Genomic DNA, 17,203 nt, shown 5'->3' with positions numbered 1-17,203 from the left:
AAGGGCTGGTAATTGAGTTGTTTCTTCATATATATATATATCTATATCTATCTAGTGTCCCCAAAAGCCCTTTTAAGGGCTGGTAATTGAGGATTTTTTTATTTATATATATACATATATATATATATATATATAGTGTCCCCAAAAGCCCTTTTAAGGGCTGGTAAGGTAATAGATTTTTTTCTTTATATATATATATATCTATTGTACACTGCAGTTGCCTGCCCGCTGTGTGTGAGAGGCCACAGACCTACCACAGACTGTACTGTGTGCACACCACACTCATTTCGGGTGGCACAGGCACAGTACCTGGCATTTTAAAAAATATTTTTTTTTCCTCTGTCATAATTGCAGTGAGTGCTGTGTCAGGTCCACAGAGTGCACTGTACCCACTGCAGTGCACTGCCCACCACTGATATATATACGTTGGCACAGCATCTTGTTGCAATAAATTAAAAAAAAAATATTTTTTATTATTGCAGTTGCCTGGGCTGCCAGTGACTGTCAGGTCCACAGAGTGTACTGTGCCCACTGCAGTGCCACTGTGTGCCCACCCACCACTGATATATAAGGTGGCACAGCAGCTTGCAAAGTAAAATAAAATATATTTTTTTAAAATTGCAGTTGCCTGGGTGCCAGTGACTGCTGTCAGGTCCACAGAGAGTGTACTGTGCCACTGCCCACCCACCACTGATATATAAGGTGGCACAGCAGCTTGCAAAGTAAAAAAAAATATATATTTTTTTAAATTGCAGTTGCCTGGGTGCCAGTGACTGCTGTCAGGTCCACAGAGAGTGTACTGTGCCACTGCCCACCCACCACTGATATATAAAGTGGCACAGCAGCTTGCAAAGTAAAAAAATATATATATATTTTTTAAATTGCAGTTGCCTGGGTGCCAGTGACTGCTGTCAGGTCCACAGAGAGTGTACTGTGCCACTGCCCACCCACCACTGATATATAAAGTGGCACAGCAGCTTGCAAAGTAAAAAAAATATATATATATTTTTTAAATTGCAGTTGCCTGGGTGCCAGTGACTGCTGCCAGGTCCACAGAGAGTGTACTGTGCCACTGCCCACCCACCACTGATATATATGCCTGCAAGAGAAAAAGCCAGCCGCAGAGAAGCCGTATTCCTGAAAATATAAGAAAAATGCTTTTTTTTTAGGGGTTCTGGACATGCTACAGAGCTGAAACTTGACAGGTACACTTTTTAGACCCCCCAGACACTAAATACAAAAAATGACATGCCTGCCTAAAAAAATGCCCGATAAATGCCTGCAAGAGAAAAAGACAGCCGCAGAGAAGCCGTATTCCTGAAAATATAAGAAAAATGCTGTTTTTTAGGGGTTCTGGACATGCTACAGAGCTGAAACTTGACAGGTACACTTTTTAGACCCCCCAGACACTAAATACAAAAAATGACATGCCTGCCTAAAAAAAAAACCCGATAAATGCCTGCAAGAGAAAAAGACAGCCGCAGAGAAGCCGTATTCCTGAAAATATAAGAAAAATGCTGTTTTTTAGGGGTTCTGGACATGCTACAGAGCTGAAACTTGACAGGTACACTTTTTAGACCCCCCAGACACTAAATACAAAAAATGACATGCCTGCCTAAAAAAATGCCCGATAAATGCCTGCAAGAGAAAAAGACAGCCGCAGAGAAGCCGTATTCCTGAAAATATAAGAAAAATGCTGTTTTTTAGGGGTTCTGGACATGCTACAGAGCTGAAACTTGACAGGTACACTTTTGTGACCCCCCCAGACACTAAATACAAAAAATGACATGCCTGCCTAAAAAAATGCCCGATAAATGCCTGCAAGAGAAAAAGCCAGCCGCAGAGAAGCCGTATTCCTGAAAATATAAGAAAAATGCTGTTTTTTAGGGGTTCTGGACATGCTACAGAGCTGAAACTTGACAGGTACACTTTTTAGACCCCCCAGACACTAAATACAAAAAATGACATGCCTGCCTAAAAAAATGCCCGATAAATGCCAGCAAGAGAAAAAGACAGCCGCAGAGAAGCCGTATTCCTGAAAATATAAGAAAAATGCTGTTTTTTAGGGGTTCTGGACATGCTACAGAGCTGAAACTTGACAGGTACACTTTTTAGACCCCCCAGACACTAAATACAAAAAATGACATGCCTGCCTAAAAAAATGCCCGATAAATGCCTGCAAGAGAAAAAGACAGCCGCAGAGAAGCCGTATCCCTGAAAATATAAGAAAAATGCTGTTTTTTAGGGGTTCTGGACATGCTACAGAGCTGAAACTTGACAGGTACACTTTTTAGACCCCCCAGACACTAAATACAAAAAATGACATGCCTGCCTAAAAAAATGCCCGATAAATGCCTGCAAGAGAAAAAGACAGCCGCAGAGAAGCCGTATTCCTGAAAATATAAGAAAAATGCTGTTTTTTAGGGGTTCTGGACATGCTACAGAGCTGAAACTTGACAGGTACACTTTTTAGACCCCCCAGACACTAAATACAAAAAATGACATGCCTGCCTAAAAAAATGCCCGATAAATGCCTGCAAGAGAAAAAGACAGCCGCAGAGAAGCCGTATTCCTGAAAATATAAGAAAAATGCTGTTTTTTAGGGGTTCTGGACATGCTACAGAGCTGAAACTTGACAGGTACACTTTTGTGACCCCCCAGACACTAAATACAAAAAATGACATGCCTGCCTAAAAAAATGCCCGATAAATGCCAGCAAGAGAAAAAGCCAGCCGCAGAGAAGCCGTATTCCTGAAAATATAAGAAAAATGCTGTTTTTTAGGGGTTCTGGACATGCTACAGAGCTGAAACTTGACAGGTACACTTTTGTGACCCCCCAGACACTAAATACAAAAAATGACATGCCTGCCTAAAAAAATGCCCGATAAATGCCTGCAAGAGAAAAAGCCAGCCGCAGAGAAGCCGTATTCCTAAAAAATATAAGAAAAATGCTGTTTTTTAGGGGTTCTGGACATGCTACAGAGCTGAAACTTGACAGGTACACTTTTGTGACCCCCCAGACACTAAATACAAAAAATGACATGCCTGCCTAAAAAAATGCCTGCAAGAGAAAAAGCCAGCCGCAGAGAAGCCATATTCCTGAAAATATAAGAAAAATGCTGTTTTTTAGGGGTTCTGGACATGCTACAGAGCTGAAAATTGACAGGTACACTTTTTAGACCCCCCAGACACTAAATACAAAAAATGACATGCCTGCCTAAAAAAATGCCCGCTAAATGCCTGCAAGAGTAAAAGCCAGCCGCAGAGAAGCCATATTCCTGAAAATATAAGAAAAATGCTGTTTTTTAGGGGTTCTGGACATGCTACAGAGCTGAAACTTCACAGGTACACTTTTTAGACCCCCCAGATGCTAAATCCAAAGAAATTTTTTATTTTTATTTTTTTTTAATTTTTCCAATAATTGGCTCTCTATCAAAAAATTATAATTTTTAAGAACTTTTTTTTGCGTGATCCCTCTCCGGCATGCCACAGTCCAGGTGTAAAGGCCCGTACACACGTACCGATCGTCGGCATACAAACGTCGGTGGACGAAGGATCTGCCAATTGTACGCGTGTTAGTATGGTGCCTCCGACAGATGTCTGCGCACAATCCGCGGACAAAAGTCTTTCTTGCAAACATGAAAATTTTTGTATGCCGACACCAGAACGGACGATTGTTCGCCTGTCAGTACACAATTCGGCCGACAGACCGCAGATTTGCAAGACTGGGCATGCTCAGAAAATAGAAAACACAGGGAAAGTTAACCATTACATGACATCACTTCTGCAGTCGGCGGACAAAATTCTTGTGCTGTCCTTGTGCTGTCTTTGCACTTTTCAGCAGACACCGACATCCCGGGGAGAAAAGAGGAACATTTGTATGCCGACCATCGGTACGTGTGTACGGGGCTTTAGTCCCCTTGAAACAACTTTTCCATCACTATTGTGGCCAGAAAGAGTCCCTGTGTGTTTTAAAATTCGCCTGCCTATTGAAGTCTATGGCGGTTCGACCGGTTCGCCGGTTCGCGAACATTTGCCGATGTTCGCGTTCGCCGTTCGCGAACCGCGAATTTTAGGTTCGCGACATCACTAGTCCTGACAACGGTTTACTGATAAGATGATAATGAATGTTTCTAATGACGATCAGAATTTTAATGTTGAACTTTGATCATCACAAGTTTTGGACATTTCATGCTGTATGTGATGATGGGAGGTGTTGTCTGTCATGCTCTGATTGGTCATTATGGAAGGTGGTATTTTATGTAAAATTCTGATTGGTTAAGGACCCTCATCCTCCCTATCTTTCCTCTTGCACATAACCCCCTTGCACTATCATAAAGATTGAACACACTTTGAACCCACCTGTCTGTGTCTTGTCTCCTCGTTGTGTGTTCCCGATATCAATAGAGGGCCTCACTGGTCATCCAAGGGACGAATATAATCAGACTACCTACATTCCTGTCAGTGGTAAATTGTTTGTCTCAGCCCTCTAACTGCTACATCTGCAGGACAGCTTGTTCTGTTGAAAAACTGCAAACTTACTGGCAGGATTACTAGGTGAAAATAAAGATAAAAAAACAAAAGAAAACAAATGCAGAACCACATCTAACACTTGATAATGTGCAATGTAATAAATGTTTGCTTTTAGTTTTCATACCGCTGTAAGTTATCTTTCAATGGGCTATTTATTTTTATCATGTTATTTTTGGCTGGAGTTTTGTTATAATAGGTTTATTATCATTGATCCTTTCCTCCTTGTCAGCATTGGGAACGGTTTGGCTTTCTGTCACCTCAGCACGTTTTTCTTCCCCACAGGTGCCTGATTTGCCTTTCGAAGAACCTTGCTCGGTACGAGTCAGAGATAGAGCCCCTCCCACCAAACTTGAAGGACAAACTGATAAAGCTTCTGTGTGTCCAGGGGCTACTCACAGATGCCAACATAAGGCGGGTAAGGAGAATAAGAGAATTTTTTTATTTTTATTGCTAAAGTACAGCTGTCATGAGAAATCAACCTAGGCCTGGCAGGCTTTATATTTTTTAGGCTCGGTTCACACTTCTGCGATGCGGGAATGCTGCGAATATGCAGCGTGATCCCGCATCGCATCCGCACCTCTGGCAGTTCACACTGCCATATGCGATTCGCAGGGGGTGTCAATTAAAAGTTAACGACCTGCAAGTGCATAGAATCGGATCGCACTATGCGATCCGATTCTGTTACGAATAAAAAAATACCTCATGTGCGTGTTTGGTGCGGATGCAGTGCGAATTCAGCCATACAAAGTGTATGGCTGAAATTCGCACCGCACATGAGATCGCATGTAATTTTAGGAGCAGTGCGCTCCAAATTACATGCGAAATCCGCATCGGCACAAGTGTGAACCCGCACTTAGTGTCACTGTCCCAAAAAAATGTCAGGACAAATATCTGAACTGCTCAGCTGTTTTTTGTATTAGATCAGTGATTCGGATAGTAATATCGCCATAGTGAATAAACAAATAAATACATCTTCATTTAACCACTTTAAGACCGCTCACTGTGCTGCTACTGCGGCTCCCCTGGGTCCAGCAACGTACACCTACGTCGCTGGATTCCTAGTGGTCTCGGCGGCGCACCCGCGTTGCCGGAGGCTCGCTCCCGCTGTGTTAAGACACAGCGAGAGTTGGGCCGGAGGAGGAGAGGCGGCGATCGCCGCCTCTCTTCCCTGATTGTCGGGGAAAGTGTGAGAAGGTCCGCCCGCTTGTGTAAACAAAGCGGGCGGATCTTCTCAGTGACAGACAGGGAGAGATGTCAGGATCTGAACCTGCGATCTCTGTGTCTGTCACAGAACCCCCCCCCCCCACACACACACACGCGCACACGCACGTCAGTAAGCATGAGGCATACATGTAACTCCTTGATCACCAACAGTGTTAACCTCTTCCCTGTCAGTGTCATTAGTACAGTAACCGTGCATATTTATAGCACTGAATACTGTAGTAATGTCACTGGTCCCCCCAAAAGTGTCAAAAATGTCAGTTAGGGGTCTGATCTGTCCGCCGCAATGTCACAGTCCCGCAAAAAATCGCAGATCGCCGCCATTACTAGTAAAAAAAAAAAACAATAAAAATGAAATAAATCTTTCCCGTAGTTAGTAAACGCGATAACTTTTGCGCAAACCAATCAAAGTACCCTTATTGCAATTTTTTTTTTTTTTTTTACCAAAAATATGTAGCAGAAAACAAATTGGCCTAAAATGTTAAATTTTGATTTTTTTAATTTTTTTTTTTTGAGAATGTTATATATCAGAATGTGAAATATATTGTTTTTTTTTTTCAAAAATTAAAAATCGCACCAGTGATCAAATACCACTAAAAGAAAGCTCTATTTGTGGGGAAAAAAAGGACGTAAATTTCATTTGGCTACAGTGTCGCATGACCGTGCAATTGTCCGTTAAAATAACGCAGTGCCGAATCGCAAAATATGGCCTGTCAGGAAGGGGGTAAAATCTTCCGGTCTTAAAGTGGATAAAAATGCGCTCATTGAGAATTTTTTTGTCAAAGACATGTAGCTAAATACATTTTGGCCTAAATATATGACAAAAATTGAATATATTGGATATTTTTTAACAGTCAAAGTAGAAAATGTCAATTTTTCGCAAAATTTTCGCTCTTTTGTTATTAATATCGCAAAAAATAAAAAGCGCAGAGGTGATCAAATACCACCAAAAGAAAGCTCTGTCGGTTAAAGTCGCGCAGTGCCAAGTTGAAAAAAGTGGCCTGGTCATTGAGCAACAAAATCTTCCGGGGCTAAAGTGGTTAAATTATAGAAAATACATAAACATTGTGAAGTCCATATATGATCCCACACGTGAATAACGTCCTCAGTGAATATAGGGAAGTTTCCTCTCCACCCACATGCAGGCTTACTATGCACTCACCAGACTTAATTGACCCCTATTACAGGGAGTCAAATTACGCATATGGGAAAATCCAAGATGTCATACATGAGGTCACAGGAATGAATTCAAACCGCTGCTGTCATCCATTTGATGTGTATATAAATAGCATTTTCAAAGCTTCAGTGTTGCCATATAGAGAGGTAGATGAAAGAACACTCTCATGATGTAGTATTTCAAATAATTTATTTAAAAAAGAACACTCTCATGATGTAGTATTTCAAATAATTTATTTAAAAAAGAAGGTTGTATTGCACTTACATCAAAGAAGACAGAGATCAGCATGTATTGTATAGGAATCGCCGCTTTGCACTCCACCTACGTTCAAGTTGACCGTAAAAGATGTATCTCAAGCACCACCCAACGCCTGACATCAGCCTATGTCTGACGTCCTTAGGGGCCCCTGAAGATGTCAGACATAGGCTGACGAAACGGCATTGGTTGGTGTTTGAGATACGTAATTTCTAGTCAGCTGGAATGCAGGTGGTTTGCTAACCATCGACTCAATTAAGTCTGGTGAGTGCATAGTGTGTCTACATGCGGGTGGAGAGGAACCTTTCCTATACTCACTGAGGATGTTATTCATGTGTGGGATCATATATTGACTGTCTCGGTCAAGTTGACCATATGACTTCTAAGTAATCAACAAAGAATGTATTGTGTAATCTTGTGTAACCATATTCATGGACTTACGCCTCTCATAGGCTCTCATGTAAAAGTTATGTATAAAAGCTGTAACCCAAATGTAATGTGTGTCACAAATCCGTTGGAGGATTATGTGAACCGTTGTACGGCTGTATGGCGCATAATCTGAGTAAACATATGGAGACGAATGCAAACCTGATTGGCGTAGATGTCCCTTTATTGCAAGGTTCGAACTTAACAATGGTGATATGTATTTTATAATATGAGAGCGCAATTCCTAGGTTTCTCTTCACGGTATGGGTGTTTTTACCCTTTACAACATGCAGATGTTTATTGTAAGTTTTATTTGTTTTTTGGTTATTTGTAGGGTTGAGCGAACACGGACTGTATTATTCGTGTTCGTACCGAATAATTAGATTTTTGTTACCTGAACACGGACCCGAAAACTTTATTGTATATTCGGGTAAAAATCTGTGTTCGGACGTTTTATTTCCGGGTTTTGCATGCATTGGCGCGCTTTTCATGGCGGGCTTTCAACAGCCAATCAACAAGCATTTAACTGGTGCGCCTAAGCCATCCCAGCCATGCCTACAAATGTATTAGTAGCTGTGATTGGCCATCTGAAGCATGTGACCAAGTCTTTATAAGTTCGAGTCAGCGCCGCTGCGGCGTCATTCTGCTGTTTAGTTCAGGGACAGAGCACACATCAACGTGCTGGCTGCTGATTAGGGACAGACAGGCAGGCAAAACTCATTTGTGTCCGCATAGAATTGAGGGACAGGTCGGAGTGTGTTAGGCAGGGCGAGTTGTAGGCATTTTAGGGCGAGGCTGCTGCTGATTTTTAGGGTCAGACAGTGTGTTCTACAAACTACAATCGATATTGCTGTGTGGGGTGGGGTTTGCAGTCACCCGATCTACGATCTTATCAATCCTTTTAGGGAGAGAGTCTGCTGATTTTTAGGGTCAGACAGTGTGTTCTACAAACTACAATCGATATTGCTGTGTGGGGTGGGGTTTGCAGTCACCCGATCTACGATCTTATCAATCCTTTTAGGGAGAGAGTCTGCTGATTTTTAGGGTCAGACAGTGTGTTCTACAAACTACAATCGATATTGCTGTGTGGGGTGGGGTTTGCAGTCACCCGATCTACGATCTTATCAATCCTTTTAGGGAGAGAGTCTGCTGATTTTTTAGGTCAGACAGTGTGTTCTACAAAGTACAATCGATATTGCTGTGTGGGGTGGGGTTTGCAGTCACCAGATCTACGATCTTATCAATCCTTTTAGGGAGAGAGTCTGCTGATTTTTAGGGTCAGACAGTGTGTTCTACAAACTACAATCGATATTGCTGTGTGGGGTGGGGTTTGCAGTCACCCGATCTACGATCTTATCAATCCTTTTAGGGAGAGAGTCTGCTGATTTTTAGGGTCAGACAGTGTGTTCTACAAACTACAATCGATATTGCTGTGTGGGGTGGGGTTTGCAGTCACCCGATCTACGATCTTATCAATCCTTTTAGGGAGAGAGTCTGCTGATTTTTAGGGTCAGACAGTGTGTTCTACAAACTACAATCGATATTGCTGTGTGGGGTGGGGTTTGCAGTCTTACTTTTCCTTTACCACATCTCTATGCACCTTATCTATGCTCTGTATAGCGCATGCATTTCCTTTCCTTCTTTTCTTCTTCTTTTTCTTTTTCTTCCTCTCCTTTGGGTGTATTCTACTTATTCCCTGCCTCACCATACATGATACCTAGGATTCATATCTTTTGATACTCATACTTTTTATATATGAATCTACTCATTTACTACATGTATTCCTAGGTACTATAATGGATGACTAGTCGAGGCTGTGGTTCTCTAGCCCATGGAGATGGCACTCATCTCACATCTTTGGTTTTTCTCACCCCACAAGCGCAGGATATTGCTCCCTCAGCTCCTGGGAGAGATGATTTTAGAGCACTCCCCCCCTCATTAACCCCATGTGGCGGAGTTTTGTACTAACTTGTAAGTAGACTACCTTCTTTTATTGACAGACATTGCCACGCTTTGGCGATGATACTACCAGATATATATATTTTTATACATTTCTTGACCTTTTTATTTTTTCGATAGAACAATGATTGCTTCTGCTCCTGATGAGTGTAGAAACACGAAACGCGTAGAGCATTACAGGATGCAATCCTTATGGACAATTTTCCCTATACTATATACATATGTCTGTCTCAATTATCTTCTCATTTTTGAATTCCAGTATTTAGACCACTGTGACACTGTACACCCTTTTAAGTCTTGGTCAGACTGATATCATCCATGTATGTCATCTTGTATTTATATATTTTTAACAATGTCATTTGTTGTACTCAATAAAATCTATGAACATTTTTATGTCTTTGCTTTACAATCAGACTCAGTTTTATGCCTCACTCAGGCTCGGTTCACACTGATGCGATGCGGGAAGGCTGCGAATTCGCAGCCTGTTCCCGCATCGCACACGCACCCCCGGCAGTTCACACTGCCATATGCGATCCGCTGGGGGTGTCAATGTAATCTTAACGACACCCCCAGTTTGATCGCATATCGCAGTGCGATCGTGCACTTCGCACAGGATCGGATCGCACAAGTGTGAACCGCTGTGCGATCCGATCCTGATGCGGCAGCAAAAATGCCTCCTGTGCGTGTTTGCTGCGGGTGCGATGCGAATTTAGCCATACAAACTGTATGGCTAAACTCGCACCGCACAGCTGATCGCATGTCATGTCGGAGCAGTGCGCTCCGACATGACATGCGAACCCCGCACACGCAGTAGTGTGAACCGGGGCTCAAAGTCCCAACCCTTTCTTATTTGTTTTCGAATAATAGGGATGGAGGTACAACGTATAGTCGTAACCTCATTTAAAGTCCCAACCCTCCTCTCCATATATATATCAATCCTTTTAGGGAGATAGTCTGCTGATTTTTAGGGTCAGACAGTGTGTTCTACAAACTACAATCGATATTGCTGTGTGAGGGGGGGTTTGCAGTCACCCGATCTAGGATCTTATCAATCCTTTTAGGGAGAGGCTGGAGATAGGCAGGTGTCAGTGGTCCACATCCATTTTGCTGTGTGTGAGGTGCAGTGAACACAATCTTTTTGGGGTGCAGTGAACACAATCTTTTTGGGGTGCAGTGAACACAATCTTTTATGCCCACTGAGGAGGAGGGAGAAAAGTATTTTTCTATCAGTCACTGTGTGCAGCGTTTTTCCTTCAGCTGTGCTGTGCTGACTCTGATCATACACTGCTGTGTTCAGTGTTCAGTTCATATGTGCTATTATTGAGTGGTTTCAAAAATCATACACTTTTTCTATTCCACTATTCAATATACAGCCTTGGGTTAAAAAAAATTAAATTGTGGCCTGCAGCAGAGCTGAATGATATTTGGGGTTTTTGGGGTTCATCTCATACTTCTGAAGATTTGAGGGTGCTGCCTGTTCCATACTCCTCCTACTCCTCATCCAGCCTTTTAGGGGTACAAACAATAGTAATTGGGGCCTAGTGTGGTTTTGTACGTGTGAGATACATACACTTTTTTTGATCATATTTTCTATTCCGCTATTCAATAAAAACCTTTGAGGATCAGTTAAATTGCGGGATCGTCTGTGTTGGTACGTGTGAGATCCACCTTTCCAAGTTTTTGGGGTTCATCTCATACTTCTGAAGATTTGAGGGTGCTGCCTGTTCCATACTCCTCCTACTCCTCATCCAGCCTTTTAGGGGTACAAACAATAGTAATTGGGGCCTAGTGTGGTTTTGTACGTGTGAGATACATACACTTTTTTTGATCATATTTTCTATTCTGCTATTCAATAAAAACCTTTGGGGAACAGTTAAATTGCGGGATAGTCTGTGTTGGTACGTGTGAGATCCACCTTTCCAAGTTTTTGGGGTTCATCTCATACTTCTGAAGATTTGAGGGTGCTGCCTGTTCCATACTCCTCCTACTCCTCATCCAGCCTTTTAGGGGTACAAACAATAGTAATTGGGGCCTAGTGTGGTTTTGTAGGTGTGAGATACATACACTTTTTTTGATCATATTTTCTATTCTGCTATTCAATAAAAACCTTTGGGGAACAGTTAAATTGCGGGATAGTCTGTGTTGGTACGTGTGAGATCCACCTTTCCAAGTTTTTGGAGTTCATCTCATACTTCTGAAGATTTGAGGGTGCTGCCTGTTCCATACTCCTCCTACTCCTCATCCAGCCTTTTAGGGGTACAAACAATAGTAATTGGGGCCTAGTGTGGTTTTGTACGTGTGAGATACATACACTTTTTTTGATCATATTTTCTATTCTGCTATTCAATAAAAACCTTTGGGGAACAGTTAAATTGCGGGATAGTCTGTGTTGGTACGTGTGAGATCCACCTTTCCAAGTTTTTGGGGTTCATCTCATACTTCTGAAGATTTGAGGGTGCTGCCTGTTCCATACTCCTCCTACTCCTCATCCAGCCTTTTAGGGGTACAAACAATAGTAATTGGGGCCTAGTGTGCTTCTGTACGTGTGAGATACATACACTTTTTTTGATCATATTTTCTATTCCGCTATTTAATCAAAACCTTTGGGTATAAACAATTAAATTACGTGATAGTCTGTACATGTGAGATACACCTTTTCCAATTTTTTTTTTTTATATTTATCTCTTTATTTTGTTTTCAAGGGAAATCATTACATGTACATTGTATTACAAAGAACAAGGTTGATTCTCTAACAAATCATCATACACTTTAGGCTTTTCTTATCTCAGAGGACTATTCTACTCCTCTGTAAATTCCAATCTAGACATTTACTATCACTTAACCAGTATTATCCCTGGGGCAAGGCAATATCAAGTTAGCAAGTCTCCTTTTTGCTCCTATTCATTTTATCCTTACCTTCCTTCCTTATATTCTTATCTCAATTATTACTTAGGTCCTGAATTCATCTATAATCCCCTTATCTTCTTCACCATATCTTCCCTTTTCCTCCTTTTCCCCTAAAACCCCCTTCCCCCCCTCCCACCCCTCTCATTCCTAACACTCCCCATTCAATCCCATTCTTCCCCTCCAACATACTCCACTATCGTTCCCCCTCAACACAGAAACCAAGGAAGAAAAAGAAACAACAAAAAAAAAATATAGGAACTCCCCCCTTCCCCTCTCCTCCAAGTCTAGCCTATAATTTCCTCATTCTGAGGTAGAGACCTTAACATTTGCCTCCCCTCCTCTGAGCCCATAAACAGGTTCCAATTTCTCCATACCATTTTATATTGATCCTGTTTATGTTGTGCCGAAAGCACTAGATCTTCCATTTTATTGATATATTCTAGCTTTCTAACCCAATCAAATACCGCCGGAGCTTGTCTTTTTCTCCAAAATAAAGGTATACACGCTCTGGCCGCGTTCATCATGTGAGGCAAAACTGTTTTTTCATATTTCCCTACTGGCCACTCCGATATATGTAATAGACAGAAAGCCGCATCTTCCTCATACCCTGTTACCCTGTTACTTTATGTACTATTTGTCCTATCTCTATCCAATATTTTTTTATCTCCGGGCAGGTCCAAAATATGTGAAACAATGTACCTTCTCCTTCTTCACACCTCCAGCACCTGTCCGACTCCTGCGTGTACCATTTATGTAACTTATCTGGTGTATTATACCACCTAGTTAGAATCTTGTAATTTATTTCTTGAATTTTAGTACATTTTGTTGGTCTGAATATTGCCCTAAACATTCTCTGTCTTTGTATCTCTGTTATTTCTATGTTTAGTTCTTGTTTCCACTTTTCTAGCCATCCTAATCTTGGTTGATTTTACAGGTTTATTCAACGTTTTATATAGGAAAGATAGAGGTCTTTCTATTCCTCCTGTTTTTTCACATAGCTTTTCAAAAGATGTTAAGGGCCTCTCAAATTTTTCCGGAGCTGGTAGAGATTCAAAAAAATGTCGGAGTTGCATAGCTTCCCATAGGCAAAGACCATATGGTCCTTCCTTCTCTATTAACTTAAATATTGGGGGCCACCTCCGCTGATTTATATACGCTTTAACATCATCTTGTCCTGTTTCCCTTATTTTTTTAAAATGTTGAATGTTTAATCCATGTACAAACTCTGGATTCCCCAAAATCGGATACAGTGGGGATTCTGCTGTGGTAAGACATTGTCTCAGGGTCTGCTGGTGACCTATTTTTAGCGTATTTCCTATTAAAGGGTGTGTCCTCAGGGTTTTAGGAAGTGTCTTATAACACCAGATCGCTCTTTTTAATGTTACTGACGTCTGCGCTTGCTCTAATTGGACCCATCTTTTTGAATCTACCTGATGCCACCAATCTAATATTCGATTCAAATGAATAGCATGGTAATATCTACGTAGGTCAGGCACTGCTAACCCCCCCATATTTTTTGGTAATGTCAGACTATTACAGGCTATGCCTGGTTTTTTACCGGCCCATATATATCTACCGAACAATCCATTTATTATTTTGAAGAAATTATTTGGTATTTTAATTGGGAGAGCCCTCATTATATATAGATATTTTGGTAGGATGTTCATTTTTATTAAATTTGCTCTACCAAACCAAGATTAAAGTCCCCCTCTCCATTGCTCCAATGTTTTTTTTGTTTCTTCCATCAGGGGTATTAAATTTAGTTCATATAGCTGGGCCAGATCTGCAGTTATACGAGTTCCTAGATATTTTACGGCCTTATCTACCCATGCAAATTTAAAATTGCTCTTTAATCTAGCTTTTTTTACGTCTGTTATTCCTATACCTAGCGCTTCAGACTTCCCATAATTTATTTTGAAATTTGATAGTTCACCATATTGTTTGAATTCTTCCAAAAGTACCGGTGTAGAAATTTCTGGTTCTGTTAATGTGAACAATAAATCATCCGCATATGCTGCAGTCTTGTATTGTTCTTTCCCTACCTTGATGCCTTTTATATCCGGATTTAGTCGAATCTTATTCAGAAATGGTTCTAATATTAATGCAAAGAGCAGGGGGGACAATGGGCACCCCTGCCTTGTACCATTTTTAATACTAAAAGGTTCTGATAACGTCCCATTTGCCTTTACCCTTGCTGTTGGATTAGAGTATACTCTAGCTATCCTTTCTCGCATCACTTCCCCTACTCCTATGTGTCTGAGCACCGACTGCATAAAGGCCCACTCGACTCTGTCAAAAGCCTTTTCTGCGTCGGTGCTCAGTATAACACTCGGGGTACCCGATTTGGTAGCTATATGTATTAGATTTAGAACTCTAGTGGTACTGTCTCTGGCTTCTCTCGATGCCATGAATCCCACCTGGTCAAGATGTATTATTTTTGCCATTACCTTTGCCAATCTAGTTGCTAGGATTTTTGTATAAATTTTTAAATCCGTATTTAGGAGTGAAATAGGCCTATAGCTGCCACAGTTCGCTGGGTCTTTTCCCTCCTTTAGTATCAATGTTAAATATGCTGTTAACGTGTCTCTTGATAGTGCCCCTTCCACCCCTCTCTGGTTGAACAGTCTTTCCATGTATGGTCCCAATATGGGGGCCAATACATGGAAGTACTGTGGTGTCAGTCCATCTGGGCCTGGAGCCTTACCCTTTTTCATCTTCTTTATAGTCTGTTCTATTTCCTCTCTTGAAATATGACTCTCTAAATCTTCTCTCTCTTCTTCTGTAAGTTTCGGTAACCCGGATTTAGCTAAATACTCTTCCCTTTCCTCTTGCGTTTTGCCTATTTCTGGTAGATTATAGAGCCTTGCATAAAAGTTTTTAAATTCTTCCGTTATTTGTTCTGGTATGACCTTTTTAATTCCTTCTGGTGACACAATCTGTGGGATATATGATCTTATTTTTTGACTTTGGATGGATCTTGCCAAGGTCTTCCCACACTTGTTCCCTGATTCATAAGCTGTCTTCCTTGATATTTGTATCGCGGCCTTCGCTCTGTATTGTAATATATCTAGTATTTGTTTTCTTACTATGCTCAGCTCCCCTAATGTTGCATCTGCCTTTTTTTTTTATGTTCTGTTTCTAATACTTTAAGTCTATCCAATAATATTTGCAGTTGTTTATTCCTTTCCCTATTTATCCTCGCCCCATGCTTAATTAGTATTCCTCTTATTACTGTCTTGTGTGCTTCCCATAGTAAACCAATGGTGCACCCTGGTTGGTCATTGTTTTTAAAATAGTCCTTAAGCTCCTTCTGTACTTCCGTTTTTACTTCCTCTTTCTGAAGCAAGCTTTCATTAAGTTTCCAGAATCTTTGTTTTCTGGACTCGGCTGAGGAGGCACTATATATCATAGTGATCATTGCGTGGTCTGACCACGCTATGCTATCTATGCCTGTATATATGACCGCCTGCAGGTAAGCATGGGGTACCAAAAAAAAATCCAATCTCGAATAGCTTCCATGTGGGTGTGAATAGAATGTAAATTCTTTTTCAGTCGGGTGCTGGAGTCGCCACACATCTATCAATTGCTCCTTATGTAGCGTCCTTATCATCCGTTTACCTATTCTCTCAGAGGGCCCTATTTTAGTTCTGGATACATCCATCGTGGGAGACAGTGGCATATTAAAGTCCCCACCTAATATCAGTTGTCCCTGGGAGAAGTCTCTAAGCGTATTTAATGTTTTAGTTATAAACTTATCCTGTTGTTTATTAGGTGCATAAAGGGTTGCTATCGTCATCCGGGTTTCCCCCAATTTTCCTTTTAAGAAGAGAAATCTCCCATTGTCATCACATATTTTTTCCTCAAGCTGCCATGGTATATTACGGTCAATTAATATCGATACTCCCCTAGACTTCGACTGTGTGTATGTTGCATGATATATAAATGGGTAAGCATTATTTTGCAAATATGGTAGCCTGTCCGTTTTAAAATGCATTTCTTGAATCAGCGCTATGTTTGCCTTCACACGTTTAAGCTCTGCTAGTAATATCCTTCTTTTTTCTGGAGTATTTAAACCTTTTACATTTAGGAGACTATTTTTATATTTTCCATAATGGGGCTAAGCTAGATTTCCTGATTACCTCAGGCAAATATTCAATGGAACAGGGGGGGAGAGTCCCAAAAAAAAAAAAAAAAAAAAAAAAAAAGGGGAAAAACAACTCACTCCACAAAAAACTCACTCACCCACTCTTCACCACCGAGTCTCCTCCTCTCACTCACTCAAACACACTTCCTTCCCTCTCTCTTTCACTCCTTTCCCTTTCCCTGTGGAACCCCCCCTCCAGGGGGAGTACAATACCCGCCCTGGTTGGGTTCCGCAGGTCGGATTTTAAATCCTTCTAACACACAGCGTTTTACCGCCACAATGTGTTCTTGATTTCCTAGGGGTAAGTGCCCGGGGCAGTCACAAACTTCCTCGCTCCTCCCTCCCTTCCCTGTTTAGATGCTTTATATTTCCTATTTCCTACCATCCTCCCCCTCTCCTCTCCCCCCCCCTCCCCACTCCGGAGCCTTAATATCTGGATATGCCTTTCCTCTCTGATTAAATAACAGTTTAAAGCTCTCCTACACTCCCTATATAACAAATTAACTCTCTTCATAATAGTTCTACCTTAAAAAAAAGGGCTAATATTAATCCAAAAAAAAAAAAAAGAAAAAAGGGGGCTC

General features: G+C 41.2%; 1 protein-coding gene across 1 annotated transcript in view; it reads left to right on the top strand.

Annotated features, from left to right (window-relative positions):
- Positions 1-17,203, top strand: part of AMN1 (antagonist of mitotic exit network 1 homolog) — a 284,298-nt gene that overhangs the window by 37,699 nt on the left and 229,396 nt on the right. Inside the window, exon 2 of the mRNA XM_082254888.1 lies at positions 4,816-4,948. Coding sequence (XP_082111014.1) covers positions 4,816-4,948 — 133 coding nt within the window. The remainder of the gene's footprint in view (positions 1-4,815; positions 4,949-17,203) is intronic.

Source organism: Pelophylax lessonae, assembly GCF_965119305.1.
Source record: "Pelophylax lessonae genome assembly, chromosome: 4".
Classification (NCBI taxonomy): Eukaryota; Metazoa; Chordata; class Amphibia; order Anura; family Ranidae; genus Pelophylax; species Pelophylax lessonae.
Note: the sequence above shows the minus strand (reverse complement) of the source record. Positions and strands in the feature narration are given on the sequence as shown.